The sequence below is a fragment of the Hermetia illucens genome, chromosome 1 (genome assembly GCF_905115235.1).
Source record: "Hermetia illucens chromosome 1, iHerIll2.2.curated.20191125, whole genome shotgun sequence".
Classification (NCBI taxonomy): domain Eukaryota; kingdom Metazoa; phylum Arthropoda; class Insecta; order Diptera; family Stratiomyidae; genus Hermetia; species Hermetia illucens.
This window is the reverse complement of record NC_051849.1, coordinates 63,446,994-63,470,135: the sequence shown is the minus strand read 5'-3', so window position 1 is coordinate 63,470,135 and position 23,142 is coordinate 63,446,994. Positions and strand designations below refer to the sequence as shown.

The 23,142-nt window shown below is 42.2% G+C and overlaps 1 protein-coding gene and 1 long non-coding RNA gene across 8 annotated transcripts in view; both read right to left on the bottom strand.

The window, feature by feature from the left end:
* Positions 1-23,142, bottom strand: part of LOC119648308 — a 680,254-nt gene that overhangs the window by 620,225 nt on the left and 36,887 nt on the right. Inside the window, exon 1 of one of the 7 annotated variants that reach the window (XM_038050031.1) lies at positions 785-965. The exons of the other annotated variants lie outside the window; for them this stretch is intronic. Coding sequence (XP_037905959.1) covers positions 785-863 — 79 coding nt within the window. The 5' untranslated portion in view covers positions 864-965. Of the gene's footprint in view, positions 1-784; positions 966-23,142 lie in introns of those variants that run through there. 7 annotated transcript variants of the gene reach the window in all.
* LOC119648351 lies at positions 2,609-22,932 on the bottom strand. Its single transcript, XR_005249043.1, has 3 exons — positions 22,542-22,932; positions 12,513-12,858; positions 2,609-2,814 (listed from the first exon to the last, which is right to left on the bottom strand). It is a non-coding gene; the product is annotated as an uncharacterized LOC119648351 (long non-coding RNA).

Below are 23,142 nucleotides of genomic sequence, written 5' to 3'. Positions count from 1 at the left end.
AGGGTCCTGGCAAGAGTTATGCCGAATGTGGGAGGACCCACGGAATGCGTCAGATTGCTTATAGATAGAGTTGTGAGCTCGATCTAGCTCTAAGCAGCTTTGGTTTGGAGAAAGGCATTACAGGTCACATGTAATGCTAACAGCTCTGCTGTGCATTCAGGACTGCCCCAGAAGATGTCGTGATCGTCATCTCAGGAATGATGCCGATTGATAACCAGACAGATGAAGTGAAGAACATACACAGCATCAGATTCGTCTCTCCTTTATCGCAGATGAAGAACGCCGAAAGGGAGAGATCGGCAGATAGATGCGAAGAGCGTAGCGAATGCTCGGATAAAGGGTCGGTGGACGCAGAAGTTCATCGCTGTCACCAAGGATTGCTTGGAAAGACGCATGATGAGGTTAATTATCACTCAATTTTTCACAGGAATGGAGGATATCGGCAATACAGGTTAAAACTGGATACCTCACCCGATTGGATGGAATCCCAGAAAACCCAGAGCACGTAGTATTCAACTCTCCAAGATTTGTGAAAGAAAGGAGAAACCTAAAGGAGACTCTATGAAAGATGCTGGTACCAGAAAATCTTGTGCGAAGAATGCTTAGCATGTCCACTACGCTTGGTATTTATACCGGTAGATTTTGGGCTAATATATGTCCATCAACTTTGGATGACCAGCAGCTAGTTGGGTCGAATTTGAAAAGTCCTTTCTTGGGTTTTACCATACCTACTCCAGTTTGCGAAAACTCCTGAAATAATCTGCCACTCATAGAAAAGACTTACCTGTCTTTCTTCGCAACTCATCTCGTGACCTCGTACGCGACTTGGATCTGCTCCTAAATTTCCTTCTATCCGTCTGCATATCCTCCTCATCAGACGATAAATCCTGTAACACTGTATTTGCACTAACACATCGGCGAAGCTTCCTTCTTCGACGCTTCCCTTAACTTCACTATCAACTTCCTTTTCCCGGTTGATAGGATCATCAACTGTAAGGAAGTTTGAACTCGACCGGGCACCCATACCGCGCAAATCACCGAAGGTGCAGAACCAACGCGCGAACCACTCGAAATGGTTTCATCTTTCATGCGAACATCGCCCACGCTACGATATTTGCCTACCTTTTGTCCGGATTTATCATAGTCACCCCCGAAGGCAGGATCGCGTTTTAGGGAAACGTTGGAGATAAGTTTGTCAATTCGCGCAATAGCTTCGTCATAGCGATTTAAGTTATCATTGGATTGATAAATTTGAGTAGTGGACGGGTAAGTGAACTTTTGAAGCACCCGCTCCTGACCAATAGGAGGCGTGCTTTGCATTTGGCTGGTAGTTTCATCAACCTCAGGAACTCGAGGACAAGATCTTGGTCTTCTGCGAACTTTTCGATTTCGGAAACTTTCCTCGCAAACGACCAGAGTCCCTGCGTTACTTGTGCGTAGGAAATATCGTGGACCATGTTCTACCACTGATATTTCTATGTCTTGGCTGTCTGTTGATGACGAACGTCGCTTGAATGCACTCATTCGTTCTAAAATTGACCCTGAAAATTTAGATGGTCCAGAGCTATTCGTTCTACGACAAAACTTCTTTTCACGTCCCACATCGCAAATATCTACGGCACTTTTACTCTTCTGCAAATCAAAGCGTACTTCCTTGATGGGGGTTAGTGATTTATTCGACTTTAATAAGCTTTTCCCCGCCCCTTTAGACTGAATATTTCTCGACGGTGGGTGTTTCCTCTGTGATTTGGATGTTATCCAAATTTGTCGTTTTGCTCTTTGTGTAGCCTTTACGTAAGTGATTGAACTCCTTCGAATTTAGGTCACGCTGCAACATGCCCTTCTCGCTGTAGACGAGAATAGGAATTTCAGAATATTGTTAACTGATCTCTCATGTCTCGCGGATTCATTATCCACTGTAATGACTCCTGGTTCAGTGGGGGACATCATTAACTTCCTTCCAACTTCCTTTTACTTTATCGTTTTTCCAAAAGTGTTCATTTTCGTCTTCCGAGGGACTGTATAAAACGGAGTACTAATCTGCCTTTTCAACTTGCGCCCGCTACCACCCCCTCGCTCAATTCCTGACCCTGCTATATGCCTTAATTTGTAATTGATACCATTGCTTTCCAGCTGGCCCACTAAATTGTTAAGGCACTCATTAAGTTCAGGTAAATTTGTTGTGGATGAGCGTCGCTTTTTACTCCGAGAGGAGGAAGGGATGCTGCTTAGGGATTGCTCCCGTGTTTCGACTACCCTTTTCTCCCGTTTCAAGGATGAATTCGTACTTGCACGCGTTGTCTTTGCCGACTGAGTTCGGCGGCATTCAGTCGCATTTCCACTGAAATACACAATCAGCTTTCATGAGCGTCCGCCAGCAGTTTCCCTTTTTCGTTGTAAGCATTATCCGCGGGAAGGCAATATTTGGGGACGACTTCGAAGTGCTTAATTCCCAATTCCATTTTTTCGGCTTCTTCAGTTGCAGCTTAATGGTGTCATTAGTGTCATTATCCTGACTTTGGTTGCGATTATTTGGGTAGGTTTTATTGCCTCTGGGTCGCAAGGACGTGATGCTTCCACGATCCATTAACTGGGTAGACATTATCTGGCCTTGATACTAGAAATTGCGGGTTTATTTTCACTCTGTGTTTATTTTTGTGGAATAATTGTGGTTGATGAATCTGTTTGCCAAAAATCTCGTCATAACCACTCAAATTGGTTTCGAATCTTTGCACGGTTTCTTGCCTGTTCGTAATATGTGTCACGTTTAATGTTCATTTAGGAGATTAGCAATTGCGACGAATGCTACGCTGTCTGAGTAAATATTTCTATTCATGTTTTGGCGCAAATTCAAATAGAATGCTTTCATGTGTACAGTGGTGGGAGAAAGCGGGAATGCGTGCGCATATTGTGTTCAAAACTTCGGGAACTTCCCCCGAATCCGTAATCTGTTGAAAGATCCCTATCAAAATACTGGCCTAGTTCATTAATTCAATGGGGAGATTTCAATCAATTATCACGCAGTATTTCTCGCCATTGGGAAGAGCTGGCAGTTTTCAAAAAAAAGACGAGAGAATCATTAAAAAGGAGATTGGAACCACGAGGTGATTAAATGGATATTGCAGAGCTTGAACAATTTCACAGTCTAATTAAAATATAAACCTATCAATCCATTATAGTCTGAAACTGGTCCAGCTTTGAAAGGATAAGAGCTGATTGAGTGCGAGAAATATAATACTTCAAGCTGAGGTGTCGGTGAAATAACTGTGGCGATAGTTAGTAATAAATCCGTGTACATCTGTTTTTATACCCTAAATATCTTCCTATCTAGGACAATCAAAATAAAAGGCCCAGGTCTCGAATGAATGCCTTCTTAAGATAGAGATACTCCATCTATTTTAAGTATTGATATACCGAGAGGATATCTAAACAAGTCAGTAACCGTACTCTGTAAGAAGTTTAGACAAGTGCTGATTAAGTCTTCCGAGAAGAATTCCCACGCTTCCTTTCCCATAGCATAAGGGAAGCATTCAAAAAGTTTATTAGGTAACATACCCGACCAATTTTTAGTAGGAATAGCCTTTTAGAGTGAATATGTGTGAAACAGATAGAGAGGCGGTCAAACCTCCGATCAGATCCATCCCCAGGTGACAAATAGGAAAATTTACCCTTTGAAAGGTAAATATTTCAGAGTGTACATGGATCCGTGTTTGCACATCTCTCTATATAATTCAAAATGAATCTCTATATAATTCAAAATTACTAACAGGGCGTCCAGCATTCAAAACCAACATAGAGCAAAAAATTAGTATAGGGACTCGATACTCCGAGAACAGACTTTTGAAAATGGGCAAGCAAACCACCCGATCGTTGAAATCCTTCTTCGAATGCAGTTCATTCGCAAGGGATAGCTTAGCCATCTTGGCATTTAATGCTACAAAAAAATGTGAAATGAGGTTTCCAACGAAGCATCTCACTGCCTTTAATGCTGATTAAACCACCCAGAAAGAAGCGATATGGGGCATGAACTGGGTGACACAAAAACCATGCAAGGGTACCAAGAGGTCCTTAAGCAGGGAGAGCTGATCCATATCTAGGTACAAATTTAAACACTTCGAGATGTGAAGAAGCTGAGAAGAAAGTTAACCCAGTACAGAGTTCTGACCTAGAAGACAAGCTCAGCGGAAACCCAGTACATAAAGATGATGTGAGAGACATTAATCCGCAGAAGGAAAAGAAAAAACCGAAAAAGGGAAGCCTTAGTCTACATACACAGTAGGCGCGGGAGGAATGTAAATAGCCGAAGTTAATCTTTTCCGAAAATATCGCAGTCACGACAGACCTCCGCATGCTCTCCCAAACCCAGATAAAGGAAGAGGCTTTTAGGCAACGTATTTTGTACTATCTTCAGTAGAACAAAAAGAAAGTACTGAGATCAGGCAAAGAGATGAATAAAGTGTAGCTGGAGCTACTCCACAACGCGAACGCGTTAAAAATGGCTATAAACTTTTCTATTTGAGTAGCCCACACACCCAACACGTTGTCGGTATTCCCACATCAGAGGGTTGCCGTGATTCTATTGAAGAGGTTTAGTGATTCTTCGATGACAGGCTGGCAACTCAACATTATATCGATTGATCGAACGATTTACTTCTTCACCGAATGTGCACCACAGACCAGTGGACAAAATGTCGAAGACGCTGCCTTCTGACAACTTCTCGATAGGAGGCCCCGTAACGTGCCTACTTATAACTATGTCATCACTGTGGACGATCTTCATGGACATGTGGATGAAAAAGCAGACGGCAACATGCGACGTGGGGAAGAGGATTTGGCACACGCAACAAGGGTGGTGAGTTCCCTATGAAACCGCGAATCTCAATGGTGGCAATATCGTGAGAAAAGAAGAAGAAATTATCACACTTATGCGATTGCCAACCATTATGTAACCCTCGGGGTCACGAAGCCTGGTGAGCGGTTTATCAACCGGAATATTAGGTTTTGGAATGACGATGTCAAAATAAGAGCCTGTGATTAGAAACGTCGGCCAATCGGCAAATCTATAGGAATGAAACAAAACAAGCAATCGCTCCTACCCGAGCGGCCCATTACAGAAATCTTTACGATAAAGTGGACACTCGGAACGGTAAGGAAGATTTGAATCGCCTTGCCAAAAGCCGACACCAACGTGCTCATATATCAGACACTTCTCTTGACTTATTGACAAGAACGATACTTTGCTTACCAATCGACAAGCCACGACCGATAGGTGATGAGAATATTTCAAGCAAATTTGAATGGAAGAATGTATGCTCTGCAGCAACACCTAGTACCAGAAGAACTCTTTTGATGGGTTAAATTGCTCTACCACGAATCGAAAAGTGAAGTTCGAAGTGTGGCGAATATATCGAAACCGATTCATGTCTCTATCGGTGTTCATCAAGGAAGCGCTCCTCTTTACTTTTGTTATGGAAACTGTCACACGGGACATTTAATGTCCAGCGCCCTACACACCCCTACACACTCTTTGCAGATGATGTTTTCCTAGCGTCTCATAGCAAAGCTTATCTCGGGCAACTTGCTCGAAAATGGATCAATTGCCTCATGTAACAACGAATTGCCTCACGCATTAGCGCAACCTGGATGAAATGGCTTAGATAGCTGACGTTTCTTTAGAATGGACGCATCATCGAACGTCTTAAATCCAAATTTGCCGCAGTGTCGTCCGGCCTGTATGATTTTGAGTGCTGACCGCCTATAACAGCCAACGGACCGGTGGCGTAACACCGCTTAATCACATCCTAAACGAAGACATCCGCGATCGATATGGGGTTGCACCGATCGTGGAAAAATTATGAGAGAGGCGTCTTCGAAAGTGAGGTCACGTAATTTGCGCTAATGAGAATTCACTCGCCAAAATTGGTTTGAACATCGAAGTCGATGGGAAACGACTAAAACGCCAGCGGAAATAACGGTGACGTAATGCTCTGGACGATGATTTGAAAGCCTTGCAAATACATCCAGGCCAGGCCTCTAACAAAGCAAAATGACACAACCGATTAAAACGAGCTGATCCCGCTTCTGAACGGGACAAAAGCTGTTGAAGGAGAATATCACAGTCAAGACATGCGGCATTCAATTTTCTACCCGCCGATGTGTCAATAAGCAAAAAGAGGGAATCTCTAAGCAACCAGCAGACGCCTAAGCAGTAACAGTGGCTGTGTTAGACTAAGGTTCAACCAGAAATGCCAAAAAAAAGGGAAGGATAAGGATGAGCCCGGCAGTAACTATTGCCTCACGCATGGACAGCATATCTTGTGCACGTATACTAACAACATGCAAGCTGATGGGTATTTGAAAGACCTATACGGAAAGTCAGCACCAGCAAAACCAATAAAGGCATCTCGTGTTGGAGTCGAAAAGGTTCGGTGTGAGCAAACCTGGAAACTTCTGCAAGCATTTGAGAAAAGTAGTTGCTGAAAACCAGCTTCACATGCGAGGTCTTAGTGGCACATTTCAAATTGCTAGACCTACAAGAGGCTTCAATTTTCACCCTCCTTAAAGCGTATCGATACACACACAACAATTCGAATACCAGCAGAGGCAGGCTACCAGCTCTTAGATGCAAGAAAAGATTGCTTTAAAGTGACTTTTCAAGTGTCATATTTGTTGACTCCACATATACGCTGTGCGATAAAAAAGACAGTTTGAATAGCCGACTTTAAATGCTAAAATAGGCTTCGTCGGGTGCATGGTACAGGAGCAAATATCGCTAAATACATATGTAGATGCCCTAAATGCTTCGAGCTCATAAACCACCAGTCAAGACGCGTCAAAAGAGGACAGGAAATATTGAACAAAGAGAAAAATTTGCAAACAGGACCGGCGTTATGGTGGCATTAATTGGATGAAATATGTATCGGATAGCGCCGCGATATGTCCATGTCGAAAACAGTCTTTTCAAAGAAACTATTACGTTTTCAAAGTCCAGTTTTATAAGGTAAAAATCAACGACATCCTCCTCTGCAGTGACTGTGCAGCTACATTGCAATACGAGGGAATTGGAAGAGACTACGAAAGAAGGAGTTGACAATGGAAGGTATTCCCGTAGGAAGACTTGCCTTGCTTATGCCTTCTCTCCAACAGGAAACTAAACTACTGGAAGAATAGGATAGGATAAATTCGCCCTGCCAAAGAGTGAAATTGGTTTGTGCGTAAGGGCAAACCAGAATGCTTGGCCGGTTCGCCTAAACTTTTGAAGAAGAGTCATTTCTCATGGTGTTAGAAAGTAGGTTAGAGCATGCCAAGGCGGGTATCACCTTTTAACACGCAGTCTATCTATTGAAAAAACTATTGAGACCTTAAAGACGTCGTGCCTCGTTGAAGGAAAAATACCAGGGCATTTAATAAGTATCGACTAAATTAAGGAGCTGCAAAAAATAATGCTTTTAGCGAACGCGAAATCATGAGACTACAAAATAACTGGGTAAAAATAAGCAAAAGCCATTTACCCCCTTTTACTTTCATACCTTCAGTGACCGATAAGAAACCACAGCTTATTGATGTCAATAAAGCTGCGGAATTAGATAGAATTCCGAACAGGGCTCCTAAAATGACTGTTAAGGTCATAGGCAAAACAACCCGAACAACGTCTTCATGCACTATCTATCTTTTAGACATCATGACAAGATGTTATAGTTAAAGTAGGCTTCTTCAGCTCATCTCAAAAATCAATGGTTTATCAGAGCAGCATTATGGAGTCCGGGGGAAACATTTTATGGTCAATATCATAGGAAAGATGCTCGCAAAAATGCATTTACTTTGAGTCACCGCGTCACTGTCCGAAGCGCATTTTGCTAAGTTTGCATTTTCTTACCGATACTGCTCATTCTCATTATTGGTGACGTCATTCATGCTTCCTTGGCCGGTGGACGTGTAAGAAAAGCCAAAAAAAATCTTTTTTCAAATACCGCGACTACCCTGAGAAAATCTGCTTATTCTTTCACCGAGTCATGAACCTTAACCGAACGGGTCTAGATCTGGAAGGAAGACGAGCAGAGTCAAGCTGAAGATATAAACAAAACCGAAGTGCTCTATCTGACAGATCATCGCGTTCCTCATATTGGAATTAATGGGCTAAATATCGAGGCGTCGAACAACTTGTATATCTAGGTTATGTTGTTCTTGCCGCCACACTATGTGACGGCGTTTCGACGTATTATCAACGCTAAATCAATCAAACCCATATGATTGGGGTATTCTTGTTGAGGCAACATGGACGTGCTGGACACATACCCGTAAGCGAGTTAATCAAACTCTGCAAGTGGTAATGGATATGTCACACTTTAATAGGGGGCTATAACTCTATTACTGTTACATACAATATAATTTACTATCAAAAGACGGTTGGCGAGTGAGTCATTCTAAAGCTAGGGGAGTAGAACAGCGGAGGAAGAGTGCCAATTTCTTGGAAAATCGTGAGATGAGTTGAAGCACATTACGAAGAACCAACAGCGATGGCGGATAGCTGTGGTTAACGCGCATAAAGATTCTTGGCAACCACACATCTGTGCAAACATTGGGAAAAGTTAAGGTCATGAGGGCGTCTGCATTAACAGGTGAACTAAGAAGGATTGAATTTTTAGGAGTGAATTTTTATAAGGACTACAGACCAGGTCACTGAATATTTTAACAACCAAACGGAAGTGTTGAAAAGGATAGTGGTTAATTGACTCGAATTCGAAGGAAATACGTAGAATGAAACTGGCATTATTAACAGTAAATAATGGCCAAAATTCGAAGCAAGGGATGTTTAGAAGTAGCTTCTCTCCCTAGGGCAAGATGAGTTAAGAATCTAAATCTACAGAAGAAGATAATTGACATTATTCATTTCTTAAATAAAAGAATCCAAAAATTACGGAAGCAACGATAGAGGAAGAATTTATAAATGGAAACCCCACTGCTCACTGACCGGCTATTTATGTTCAAATAGATGCTTAAAAAATCTTGGAAATTCATCATCGACGTCTATCAAATATTCATTGACTTCAAGCAAGCGAATTACGACATCACCTACAATCCCCTCTGACAATCAGGTGAGAGTGAATACTGAAGCCATTCACAACACAGCCCTCCGCGACACCTATAAGAGGGAAATGGCTACCGCCATAACCGCAGTCAACAGAGATCCTAGGAATGAAGCATCAACAAATGATCTTCACAACCACCTGAAAAACGTTATCATTGATAGGGCCACAAAGATACTTGGCCCCAGCCGCAAGAAAAGTCGAAACGGCTGGTTTGACGATGAATGTAAACTAGGAACGGAACGGAAGAATGCCGCATACCGAGTAATGTTGCATTCCCAAAGAACGCGGGCACGCGCAGAGACTTATCACGAACTCCGCCGAGCGGAGAAGCGACTTCAAAGCCGGAAAAAGGAAGCCTGAGAGCACCAACAAGACTAAAAAAGTACAGAGCGCAACCGCACCAAGCGTGGAAGTTTTACCGACAGAATGGGCATATTGGAGCGATGGGTTGAGTCTTTTGATGAGCTACTGAACAACCAGAATATCGGCGAGTTGGAGGTCCCGCCAACTAAAGACGACAGACAAATACTACCACCAGCAAGTATAGAAGAAACAGTCCGTGCAATTCATCGGCTTAAAAATCACACGTCGCCAGGAACCGATGGAATTACAGCCGAATTGGTTAAATATGGAGGCGAGCAGTTACACCAAGTGGTTCATCAGCTTGTGCTCAAGGTATGGGACAGTGAATCAATGCCTGACGATTGGTAACGAAGTATTATCTGTCTCACACATAAAAAGGGAGATATCACACAGTGCAGCAATTATAGAGGTATCACGTTGCTGAGTACCATCTATAAGATATTCTCCGCTATCTTACTAAGCCGGATAGCCTCATACGCCCAGAACATCATTGGCCCATACCAAAGAGGCTTCACTCCAGGCAAATCAGTAACAGACCAGATTTTCACTCTGCGGCAAGCGATGGAAAAACTCTTGGAATATGAACATCAGTTGCACCATCTATTCATCCACTTTAAAGCCGCCTATGATAGCATAGCCAGGGTAAAACTGTACACAACCATGAGAGAATTCGGTGTTCCGACGAAATTGATAAGACTGACTAGGCTGACTTTGACCAATGTGCGAGGCCAGATAAAAGTAGCAGGATCACTCTCAAGACCATTCGACGTCAACAGCGGTCTACGACAAGGGGATGCCCTATCATTCGTCCTCTTTAACTTGGCCCTCGAGAAAGTGATCCGTGATGCTGAGGTACGCTCCTCTTTAAGTCCACCCAACTACTGGTCTAAGCTGACGATATCGAAATCATGGGAAGAACCACCCGAGACGTACAAACTGCCTTCATCCAGATCGAGCAGGCGGTGATTGGCGCGAGATCGTGGGCTGCACATCAATGAAGGCAAGACAAAGTATATGGTGGCAACGTCAGCACCGTAAACCAACCAACCAACAACATCACACCGCGCTGGTCAAACAGGAAGAATAAGAATAGGAGAGACCGTTGATAATTTCTCCTATCTAGGGTCGAAAATCACAACCGATAACAGCTACAACGATGAAATCCGCGCACGGTTGTTGTCAGCCAACAGAGCCTATTCCAGCTTACAAAAATTGTTCCGCTCGAAACGTCTACCATAAGGTCAAAGCTCTTACTGTAAAAGACAATTATCTTGCCAGTCCTCATGTATTCCTCGGAGACTTGCGTTCTTACCACGGACAACGTTTGAGAGATCAATTTTTGTCCCCCTATACGAGGATGGACGATTCCGTAGCCTACATAACGATGAAACCTATGAGCGATACCACGACCGTCTGGTTGTGGATAAAATCCGGCTCAATAGGTTGCGGTGGGTGGATCACTTAATCCGTATGCATGAGGATGATCCCACCCGGAGTCTATAAGGGCAATATCTATGGTAGAAAAAGAAGACGAGGAAGACCCTGGTTAAGATGGAGCGATGGCGTAGGTCAGGACGCCAGACAGCCTTTAGGGATATCGAATTGGTGGACCTCGGCGCAAAACCGGGATGTCTGGAGTTCCTTATTAAGGCAAGCCTAGACTGGATACCGGTTGTTGCGCCGTCGATGATGATGATATGTAGTATTGGCCGGAATGTACTCTACAAAGTAATGATCGACTTGGGGATTCCAGAAAAAACTGGTAAGCCACACCATAATCACAATGTTGCACACAGCAGCGCAGGAAGAATCAATACAGAAGCGTTTGTGACAAACGTCGGATAAAGCAAGGAGATGGGCTGGCATTGTACTGTACTATTTCACCTGGCACCAGAGCAGGTTTAACGCAAGTAGCCTATGAACACAAAAGGCACTCTGCTCTATAAACCCCGTCGCATATGCACCATCTTTTACATTGGCGGGGGAAACGAAGACAATAAATATAGAAATATAACGATTGACGAGTATAACCTAGAAAATTTAGGCAATTTGATATATGCCAAATTCAACTCGAAGCAAAGCATTCTACTCGGTCCTGCCGCTACGCTATGCTATGGATGTGAAACATGGACCCAAATAAAAACTTTCGAGAAGCTGGTCAATACCTTTGAGAGAAGGGTACTTAGGAGAATCTTCTTTTTCTTTACACAAGCGGACGACCACTGGCGAATCAAATATTACCATGAGTTGTACCAAATATTTCACGACCCTGAAGTTTCCAAATTAATCAAACTTTCGAAGTGGCAATGGGCTGGTCACTTTCAACATATGGACGATACTCGATATCCAAAAAAGTATTCGTAGGGAGAACAGAAGGACAAATTCCGGTAGGAAAATCCTGGAAGCGCTGAGCAGATTCTCTTGACGAAGACAGCGCATCACTGCTCGAATTTTGAAATTGGAGGATGCGGTCAATGGTTCAAAATGTCTGGAGGAAGGGCCAAAAACAAAGTTTCAAGAAACTAGGTTTCGTGAAAACCGCGAGGATTTGAACATGGGCATATTTGATAAGACTCTTTAGGGGTCTCATTTTTAAAATTACGATAAAACAAGAGCGCATAGTTGACGCATGCACAAAATTTTGTTATTATTTTGAATTTGAAAAAGCATTTTTATATATTGTTAGAAATAAGGTATTTTGGTAATCAGTTATTCCCATTTTTATGACTAAATCTTTTAAAAAATGGACAAGAGAAGCATTTGGCATTGCAAAGTGGAAATATAGGTCCTTGAATTGGAGAGACTTTCAACTGAAACAAAAAATATCTTCCTCTATTTAAACTCGAACTGGAATTCTATTTTTTATTTAATGGATTTTAGTCAAGTTTTCATTGCTTTAATTCTACATCCAAAGTGGCTTATTTATGACTTTCCGGTATTTTATGTTTGTAAATATTGTAAAGATGTAGAAATACAAATACTACAAGCAAAAGCCTCCTCCCACCACTGCAAAAATTTTAACATAATAATAACATGGCGACAAATTCGGAAACACCATACTATATGCACTACCACCGGTTTCTCTCCGTTTAAGTTATTTTCCTTCGAATAGAACACTACACTGGCGCTTCTCACCGAGGGGGAAAATACGAAAATTACGAAATTAAAATTGAAATTGAATTTCGAGTTTACCACGCGGTGACCGTCAACAACAGCGATTCCATCAACAGAAAACCGCGCAAGCAATTCGATGAACTGAAACCGAAACTATGAAGAACTCGCGAACGTTGGGAGTCGCGTTGCTATTTCAATTCAATCTGTTTACATTGGGAAATTCATCTAGCAATCACTTGGCGATAGCTCGCGTTCCGCGAAAATTGCTTTTCATCGGGCGATCATTTAAAATCTGGAATTTGAATGGAAGCAGGAGGCATGAATCATATTTACACTTGCAAGGAATAAGGAGCGAACTGTAGTGGCCACTTCTAGCAAGCACTCTAGCATTTACACATTTCACTTAATAATCAATCATTCATTCAAATATACTTAAATTCTTTTATATTACATATTGTGAGGGTAAACAGCTGGATATGGGATAATAAAAAACAGGGAATAGTGGCAGAAGTTTATTCACTCAACGCAGCAAGCAATAAACAGAACAGAACAAGTAAATGTAAATTTATTTTAGCTGCCCTCAAATACTTTTCACACCCAACTCCTGGTTTTCCTAATCAAATTCATGTTTTTCTAAATGAAATTAACTTTTTTCCAAATCGAATTAATGATTTTCCAAATAAAACCAAATTTACAAGTTTGATCCTTTAAGTAATCTAAAAAAGAAATCATGTATGAAAGGGGACTATATTCCCACTATTTAACATAAGTATATAATTTTTTTTTAAGATTACTTAATCTTTAATCCTGTTAATTACTATAGTGGCACACTTTTTCTTGGAGGTTAGGATGGCCTCGAACTTCCACCGCAGAAGAAAATGCCCTTACAATAGAGGAGATTGAATGCGATGAATACCACAGGTAAATAATAAGAAAAACATCCAATTGTAGGTTTGTCAAAGCCTCTTCGCCCTAAACTAACTAAGGAAAAGGCCCAGTGCTGAAACTTGGACTTACCACTGTACATCTAAATCAAAGCAGTTGGCAAAAAGTGGCAATTGAGACATCAGTCACACTAATAAAGGGCGCAATGCGATTGTCGGTAGGGAAAACTCTTGCCATCTTGTTTTGGTAGCTGACTCCCTCTACGATTACCGAACATAGAACTGAAATTATTATTGGCGAGTGCTGAATGAAAAAAAAGTTTAATATCAAAACCAAAGACAGGGTTTCCCAATAAAAAACATCATCTTTGAAGACACATGGCAGGCATGCACTCAAACCAAAATGAATGAAAATCATTGGGATCAGCACGTTGACCTATTATAAATCACCCAGATTTCCCACGGGGTGAATACCATCTACTTGGATTGATGAAGAATTAAAATGAAAGATTATCTTGGAATTTCGAGGACCAACTGTCCCCTTCTTCAGTGTTTTATCTTCCCGAAATACATATTTGTTTAAATTAGATACTTTTGGCCAATAAAACGGAAAAATATCTTCCAAGGCAATCTTTCATTTTAAGACTTCTTCTAACAAACCACCTCCTAATTCAAACCATGATGAAGAATGCTATAGGCTTTCATAGCGATGGTGAGATTGATTGATTAGAGACAAATCTCCAAAGGGCTGGAAAGTCATAAAATGTAGAAAATATACAAAAAAAATGAAATTGCCTCTTTTTCGGAAAAAACTGTGAGAAAAAATCGTCTTTCAAATGATAGGCTAACTGACTAGATGAAGAATGTTGTAAGATACGCTGACAGACGGGAAGGTAATGAATGCCAACGAATAATCAATAGTTTACTGCGGACCAACTCTAATAATACAAATCAACAAGAAAGCAATGACCTATTATGTGCAACATTTAGAACAAACGCTTCAAATATGAAAGGTTTTGTATAATTCCTACGTAAGATACTCGGGTAGACAAAAATTCAGCATGGGGTATAGTTCCAACTTTTCACCAAATTTCGTAACAATAGGTAAAGTTGTTTCTAAAAAAGTTCTTGTGACAGACGAGCCTGTGGGGAGCTGCCAGATCATCCATTAGGCGGAAGCGAACATAAGTGCGTAAATATGTGACCATGTGCTTTCTTTTCAGAGTGTGCATGGCACGTGTTTGCACATTTCTAGTGATCAGGCAAAAATGGCTATGAGAGGGATGCGAAAATCATAAAACCAAAGTAGAAGAAGAGGGAGGAAAATTACAGTTCAGAGACTGAGGACCTCAGTACCGACGGTTTGACCGCAGTGCTCCTGAGGTGGATAGCTTGATCAAAGTGGCAACTGATACCTAATCGTAGCGTTTTCGACCTGCCCCCCAATGAAAAAGCGCGGGAAAATATTAGGGTTCTTCAGGTAATCGGCAGACGCCTAAGAGAAAGAACGGCCAACTAGCAGCTTCGAAGTCCGGAACTACAAGACGCAAGAGAGACATAATGGACCACAAGTGGGAGCGTCAACAATCGAACTGAAACCTAATGGCAAAAAATGTTGCATGGACCAAGGTTCTCAACAAAAAAGCAATTTTGCGAATTCGTCCTCAGGCAATTATTATTTCCAGGAATAACGGGGAAGGTACTGATAAAGGTCAAAGCTGACCCCGACCTAAAAGATGTAAAAAAGTCAGCAACATCCAAAGAACCCAGAAAGACAATCTCGTTTTTAAACTAAAAATTCAGTCTGTAATTTCACGCGTATTTCAAATAATAAAAACTTTCTTGCAAGTCTAGCCTTGTTAGCACTGATGAAGGGAACAAGTGGCTTCCGAAATATCGGTATTTGCAAGACCAATAAATAACACTACCGAATAGGAAAAGCAAGTTTTTATTATTTCAAATCAAATCGAATCAAAATTCAGCTTGGGCAAAATTTACGAGTTTTTTAACCAACCTAAAAACCACTACTTGGGGAGGATCTAGCAGTACGAGCCCAAAAACATGAGAGCTATTTATAGTGCAAACATCTCCTCTCATAAGGGAACCATTCGGTAAACGTCACGGCGGCATATGCGTATAGCTGCCCGGTCCCAGCCATATTGTCTAAGTTGGAAGACATATCAGACAACCTTCTCCACGATGCAAGGGACGAAGTCCAAGCCAGTGAAGATTAAAAATTTCCACCTGCGTTAAAAAGACAGGCAGACTGCCAGAAGGATACCCCATCGACTGCAGTATCTCGGTGATCAACACCTTTGGGACTTTGGCATCTATGCTAGAAGCATCTTAGACGAGCACATCGCTCCCTGCAACACCTATAACAAAAATGCAAAAGGATACACTCAGAGGAGAACGGTGGATACCAAATGCGAGAAGGTCGCTCTGGAGAAAAAGGCTGAGGAATAAAAGTCCGACCTGCAAGAATTAACGTTTATATTGCTTAGAACCAAATTTGTTGAGCTGTCGAAATCTGTCAAAGACAACAAAATAATCAAGCATATGTTGAAAACAATCAGGGTTCACAGGAAGATGCGAAAGAAATGAATCCTACCGCATACTCACAAATGTGAAAAGAGACAGAAAGTTCGAGAAAATGAAGAGAAAACCACCAATAGGTTGCCAAGAAGCAAAAAGACAGGTCGCCTACTAAAAATTCGGTAAGTGGATAATCCAATCAAAAAGAACATGACGGTTGGATTAAAGTTTAGCCAGAGGAGGCGAGGTGGAGGTCCCGCCAACTGAAGACGACGGACAAATACTGCCACCACCAAGTATAGAAGAAACAGTCCGTGCAATTCAGCGGCTTCAAAATCATCATCATTAAGTTGCCAGAAGCCAATGGAATTAGAGCCGGTGGTTAAATATGGAGGCAATCAATTACACCTAGTGGTTGATCAACGTATACTCAAGGTGTGAGACAAAGAATCAATGCCTGACTACTGGCAAAGAGGCATTATCTACCCCATACATAAAAAGGGAGATATCACGCAGTGCAAAAATGATAGAGGTATCACGTTGCTGAGTACCACCCATATGATATTCTCCGCTAGCTTGCTAGTTCGGAAAGCCCCATACGCCCAGAACATCATTGGCCCATTTCAAAGAGAATTCACTCCAGGCAAATCAGCAACAGATCAGATTTTCTGTGTGCTACAAGCGATGGAACATCTGTTGGAATATGAACATCAGTTGCACCATCTTTTCATCGACTTTAAAGCCGCGTATGATAGCATAGCCAAGGTAACATTGTACACAGCCATGAGAAGATTCGGTATTCCGACGAAATTTATAAGACTAACTAGACTGACCCTGACCAATGTGCGAGGCCAGATAAAAGTAGCAGGATCACTCTCCAGACCATTCGACATCAACAACGGTCTACAACAAGGGAATGCCCTCTCATGCGCCCTCTTTAAGCTGGCCCTGAAGAAAGTGATCCGTGATGCTGAGGCAAATGCGAGGGGTATTATTCTCTTCAAGTTTACCCAACTACTGGCCTGTGCTGACGATATCGACTTCATGGGAAGAACCACCCGAGACGTATAAACTGTCTTCGTCCAGATCCAGCAGGCGGCGATTAATGCGAGATCTTGGACTGCACATCAATGAAGACAACACAAAATATATGGTGGCAACGTCAGCACCAAAAACCATTTAAACAACAACAGCAAACCGCACTGGTCAAACGGGAAGAATAAAGACAGGAGACTACAACTTTGAGACCGTTGATAATTTCTCCTATCTAGGGTCGAAAATCGCAACCGATAACAGCTATAACGATGAACTCCGCGCACGGTTGTTGGCTGCCAACACAGCCTATTTCAGCTCACCAAAAACTGTTCCGCTCGAAACGACGCACCATAGGATCAAAACTCTTACTGTACAAGACAATGATCTTGCCATTCATCATGTATTCGTCGGAGAAAGTATTAGCAAGAAAAATTGCGAACTCTTGGCCGCGTTCGAGAGAAGAATCCCCCGGAGAACTTTTGACCTCCTACATTAGGATGGACGATTCCGTAGTTTACATAACGACAAAATCTATGAACGATACCGTGACCATCAGATCTGATAAAATCTGGCTCAATAGATTGCGGTGGGCGGGTCACTGAATCCGTATAGATGAGGATGATCCCACCCGAAAAGCCTATATAAGAGCAATATCTGTGTTTGAAAAAGAAGGCGAGACAGACCCAGCCTGAGATTGCATGATGGCGTAGGCCAGAATGCCAGGCAAGTTTCAGGGGCATCGACTGTGGGCACCTCGGTGCAAAACCGGGATGTCTGGAGTTCGTTGTTAAGGCAGGCGTAGACCGGATACCGGTTGTTGCGCCGTTGATGATGATGAAAAGAGACTTAAAAGAAGCAGAGAAAATAATAAGCATTCGTCTCGAGGCGATTATCATTTCATCATTTCGATTAATGAAAGGTGAAACCCGATCTTCCGACTTTAAGGATGGAAAGTGTCTGCATGATCCGGAGTGACCAAAAGCAAGTTCTCGTGTTGGAATGAAATGGCCCGGCGAAAACAAAGCTGAAAGTTTCTACAGGGTGCGGCAGCATAACTTCCTTTTTTCAAAACTCAATAAAAGCTATTGTATGCATCGGAAAATATTTATTTATTTTTTATAATGTAGGTACATGTCTAAAGTTTTTATTTACATTGTTTTGAAGATCAAATCTGTTAGGTGACGTCCCCCATTCTCCATACATTGCGTAAACCGATTTCTGGCATTTGTCATGACTCTTGTTAGCATAGCAGGTATTATGTTGGCAATTTCTTCTTGGATGTTGGTTTTCAAACCTTGTAGGGTTCTTGGACGGTTCACATAAACACGGGATTTCAAAAAACCCCATAGAAAAAAATCACAAGGAGACAGATCGGGAAAGCGTGCCGGCCATTCCAAATCGCCTCTAATTGAGATAAGGCGCTCTGGAAAGTGTTCCCTCAAAACAGCCATCGATGCTCTTGAAGTGTGTGCTGTTGCACCGTCTTGTTGGAACCAAGTGTCCCCCAAATCCAAATTTTCTAGCCGTGGGAAACAAAAATTCTGTAGCATGTTTACATACCGGTCCGAATTCACTGTCACTGTAACCTCATTTTCCTCAAAAAACCGGGGACCAATAATCCAGGTGAGGAAATTGCACACCACACTGTGACTTTGGGTGAACGCAAAGGCTTTTGATGCAATGCTCGAGGGTTGGTGTCAGCCCAGTAGCGCATGTTTTGTTTGTTAACCAACCCACACAAATAAAAATGGGCTTCATCACTAAAAAAAACAATAGCACCTTCGGGAACGACATCAAGAAGAAGCTCACACGCGTTCATCCGAGAATTGAAGTCACGTTCTGAAAGTTCCTGCACTATCGCCATCTTATAGGGATGAAAATGAAGATCATCACGAAGAATTCTTCTCACAGAACGATCGGATAGTCCAAGGGCAGATGCCTGTTTGCGCGCAGAATGCCGTGGCGATCGCAACATTGACACTCTCACTGCTTCAATGTTCTCAGGTGATCTAACGGGCCGAGGGACTCCAGTTCTTCCTTTTGTTGCACTTGCAGTTTGTCTGAATGTAGTGACCCATGTAACAATTGATTTACGGTCTGGGACGAGAGCCAACGGGGCTAAATTAAAGGGATTCCGAAATGCACGCTGTATTGCAATAACCGAACATCCGCTTGAAAAGTAAACCTCAACGGCAGAGGCACGTTCTCACTATTCCAACGCATGATGGCGACTGAACCGTGTCGGGACAAAACTTTACAGTATCCCTTCTTGAACGAGACCACTAGCGCTCCGCTATGACATCAACTAACTGAGTGGCGCGCATTTTAAAAAAGGAAGTTATGCTGCCGCACCCAAATAACCCAAATAACCAAATGGAAAACCTACTTGGTGCGAGTGCGCGCTTCATTCGCTAAAGCACGAGTGCAAATAATTAGGCGAGATCTCTTCTAAGACAGACGTCTGTGATGCCTTAGCAGAGCAGTTTCAGCTCGACAGTTATCAGAAAGCAACTATTATAAGTCTTGGAAAGACGAATAGCAGCCAGGAACCTGAAGGAAGGTACCCTCGTATGAGCGAAAATGGAAGGCCTTTATGTCTATAGTTCCTACATACCTATAACCCTGATGTTTACTGAGTTCGAGGAGTTATTGGGTACATTGGTCTTAGATGCGACGAAACATTGTTGCCGGTGACTTTAATACAAGAGAATCAGGGAAGGGATATTTACAGTTCCCACGCCTTTGGGAGGCCTAAACGCCTACATACCAGAAACGTGGTGCCGGCTTGGTTATGGCTCTGACTTTTGTTAGTCATTCACTAGTCCGCAATAAGTCCTGCAACGCTTCACCCCCAACAATCACCCGGGAATAATTTTCGACGCGAAGAACAACCCAACTGATTGCGAACCGTAATTGGACCACCATATTAGCGACACCTTCCATATCACTGGCTTATTCATTCAGAATATTGTCCAGGACGAAGGCCGATTTGGATAAGTCCAGCGGCGGATGCGGACTACTATGTCCAAATTCCGAATGCATCATCCAAACTCTGCCGCGAAATAGATGAATCTGCCTCGCTACGAGTTTATTTTTACAGCAAACCGCATCTGGGCCTCTTGTATGCGGCTATTTGTAAGGTAGACTGTCGGTCCACTTATCTTGAAAAGTCAGTCTTTCAATCCCCTCAGTAAGGTGAAGTCAGACCAGGAGCCGATCGATGAATGGAAGTCGAAGAAAATGCACGGTAAACACGTGAATTGTCTTTGGCAGCCATTTGTCGAACAGATGGCTGTGTGCAAGGGAGCTTTTTGTCAAGACGAAGGGATGTGTGTGTGCCATTCAGGATGGCATGGTCGCCCGAGCCTATAAAAAGGTCATAATGAAAGAGCGGGTGGAGAACGACCAGGGTCGAATGTGTAATTCGGCTTTAGAGACGTTGGACCATCTCATTTCTGGCACTCTTATGGTACCGCTGCAATACACGGGCATGCACAATGCGGTACGTAAGATAATTCGCCAAAACTGCACACAAGCATGGGCTGATCATGTGAACATGTCCAGTTTACCGATATGAGCCGTACTTGATAGTGCTGATGGCAGCATGTATTGTAACGGGAAAGTTCTAACAAATCACCACATACCATATAACAGGCTTGACGTGCTGTTAGTTGGCAAAACAGGTCGCTCCGCGTATATATTTTTGGTGTTGCTATCCTCTATAATAGTAAATTTGAACGGAAATACGTGGAGAAGAAGGCGAACTATGAAACACTGGCTCGGGAAATCAAAGAATTTTTTTCGTTTCGACTAAGCGGTCGTAGTTTCCATAATATTGCCATCCACGTGTATTGTACCTAAATCCCTCACGGCTTGCCTTGATGTCCTGGGACTCTCATACAGTCTGGTTCAAACCATGCGGAACTATGCCATTCTGCAAACGTGGTTCTTGTGGCGAGGAGTTCTCGGTGAATTCCCCTAATAGCCGCCACCGGGCACCACAACCAGATCCCCTGTATATCTTTTTAAGTAGGTAGGATCATCCGATAACTCAGATAATAAGAGGCGTAAGTCAGATGTCAAAAGTGCCATTTCTGACTTGCGTTCAAATTTAAAATCCAGGAAATACGTACAATTTACGTCTGATTTATCGTTAAATTCATGACAAGTGCAAATTTTACATTGACAATGTGCTGAATAGAAATTACAAAATTAATTCCAACATGTGCCAAGGGTGAGCAGATGTTGGCTTGATTTCAAAATGATATAAATGCCAACAATACACGCTTCTTATACAATTAATATTGGTTGTAGCAGAAACTAGAATGCGTGGGGACTTATTTAAAAGAATATATTGTCGCAAAAAGAATGCGAATTTTCTCTCCACCCCATTGTGCTATAAATTTCGACGAAACCGTCATATCTTACTTAAGGTTGAGGTTGTGTATGGTGTGTGGGAACCTACTGTATATATGTGTATATACTAAGGCACCTGAATGGCTAGTAAATTCTCACTACTCTAGCGAGATTAAGCAGATGATTGCAATAATTTGTCATGAAATAATATCTTTTTTCATAGCAAAATTTACCTCAGCTAACTTAATCCCCATCCCTCACTCGGTTCTATTAGAATGCGATTTTCACAAAAAAATAAATTTGATGAACAAAATTTTCATCGCGAATAAAACAAATTCTAATACCCCCGGCACATTTGTGGGCAACGGCCTACATCTCCAAATTATGTAATCGACCCAAAAAGACAAATAAATATACATATTTTGGCCAAAATTTTGAAAAATATCTGGCGCACATATTGTTTGTGCTGATGAAGAAAAATATTCACGGAAAATCTCAGTTCAAAACACAGAAAACATGAAACCTAAACATTGAGTCCATTCAAGAACAATTTGAGAAAATAAATAGTTCAAGAAAACGGACGGACAGGTGAGCGCTCTCCAAACTGAAAGACATTTCCATTGTGAAAAGATAAAACAAAATATTATTTATAGCTTTCACGAAATCTCCAAAATCCTTGGATAGAAACCATACAAAATATTTGTTGCCATAACCTTATCCCATAAATCACGCAGTTCACATGCACACAGATACTGCGAATACCGCTCGGGGGCGTGTATAATCGACAACAATTTCACACATTATAAATACATAAGTCGATATTACATAGCCAAATGGACCACTACAGATCTCGGTACTAATGAGAGGGATTTCGGCACGCCAGCTTCTGAATATTTTTCCGATCTTTTTGATACACGGCGGATTTTTTCTCAGCTATTTTTATCTATAACATGAACACTAGGGAAAGCCACATACAGTTCCACTGAACCACAACCAAGGACGCTTTTTAGGAAAACCGTATTTGCCGGTAATTCATAGAGGAAACTCGCGGTTCACGTCCGGGGTCAGATATTATCTATCAGCCACTGGCACCCACGGCTCGAAGATATCCTCGCAAACTCAACGCACTCAGATCGGGTCTTCGACCGCTATCCGATCTACCCACCTTCAACTGTTTTTAAACAAAACGCCAAAGCACGCGATCGCCGCGGAAATTCACTTCTCGATTTCGCCAACTTTCTCCGCTGCTTAGGCAATTTTCATCCAGCTTTTCCCGTTCGATACCTCTTCGATATTTTTTTTTTCGTTTTCGTTTCGATTCGCAATTTCAGATACAAATGTGTACCACGCGTACGCGACTAGAAATTACACAACATCCAAATTACAGGTGATCCTAGTTTTCGGAGATCGCGGGAAAAATCGCGCTTTCTCGATCAAACTGCTTCCACGGCGATGCTTATTTTTGTACGGACGCGAAGGATGGCGAGGCACAATTTACACTAGAATTTCGATTGAGATAGGAGCCGGGATGTATCTGAAAGAACGATATGTGTATGCATGGCCGCTGTTCGACATGTGAGCAAATTATTCTGAGATGAATGGTCCATCTATTCGGTGAGATATTTTCTCAAGTCGGTTGTATAGGCGCGAATCGAGGGGCAGAATTTAGATACGGAGCCCAATTTCCATTGATTAAATTTAGATTTAGAAATTCTTCTTGGGGAGGAAGAATATTTTTTTGATATTTATAAAATTGTGTGATGCTG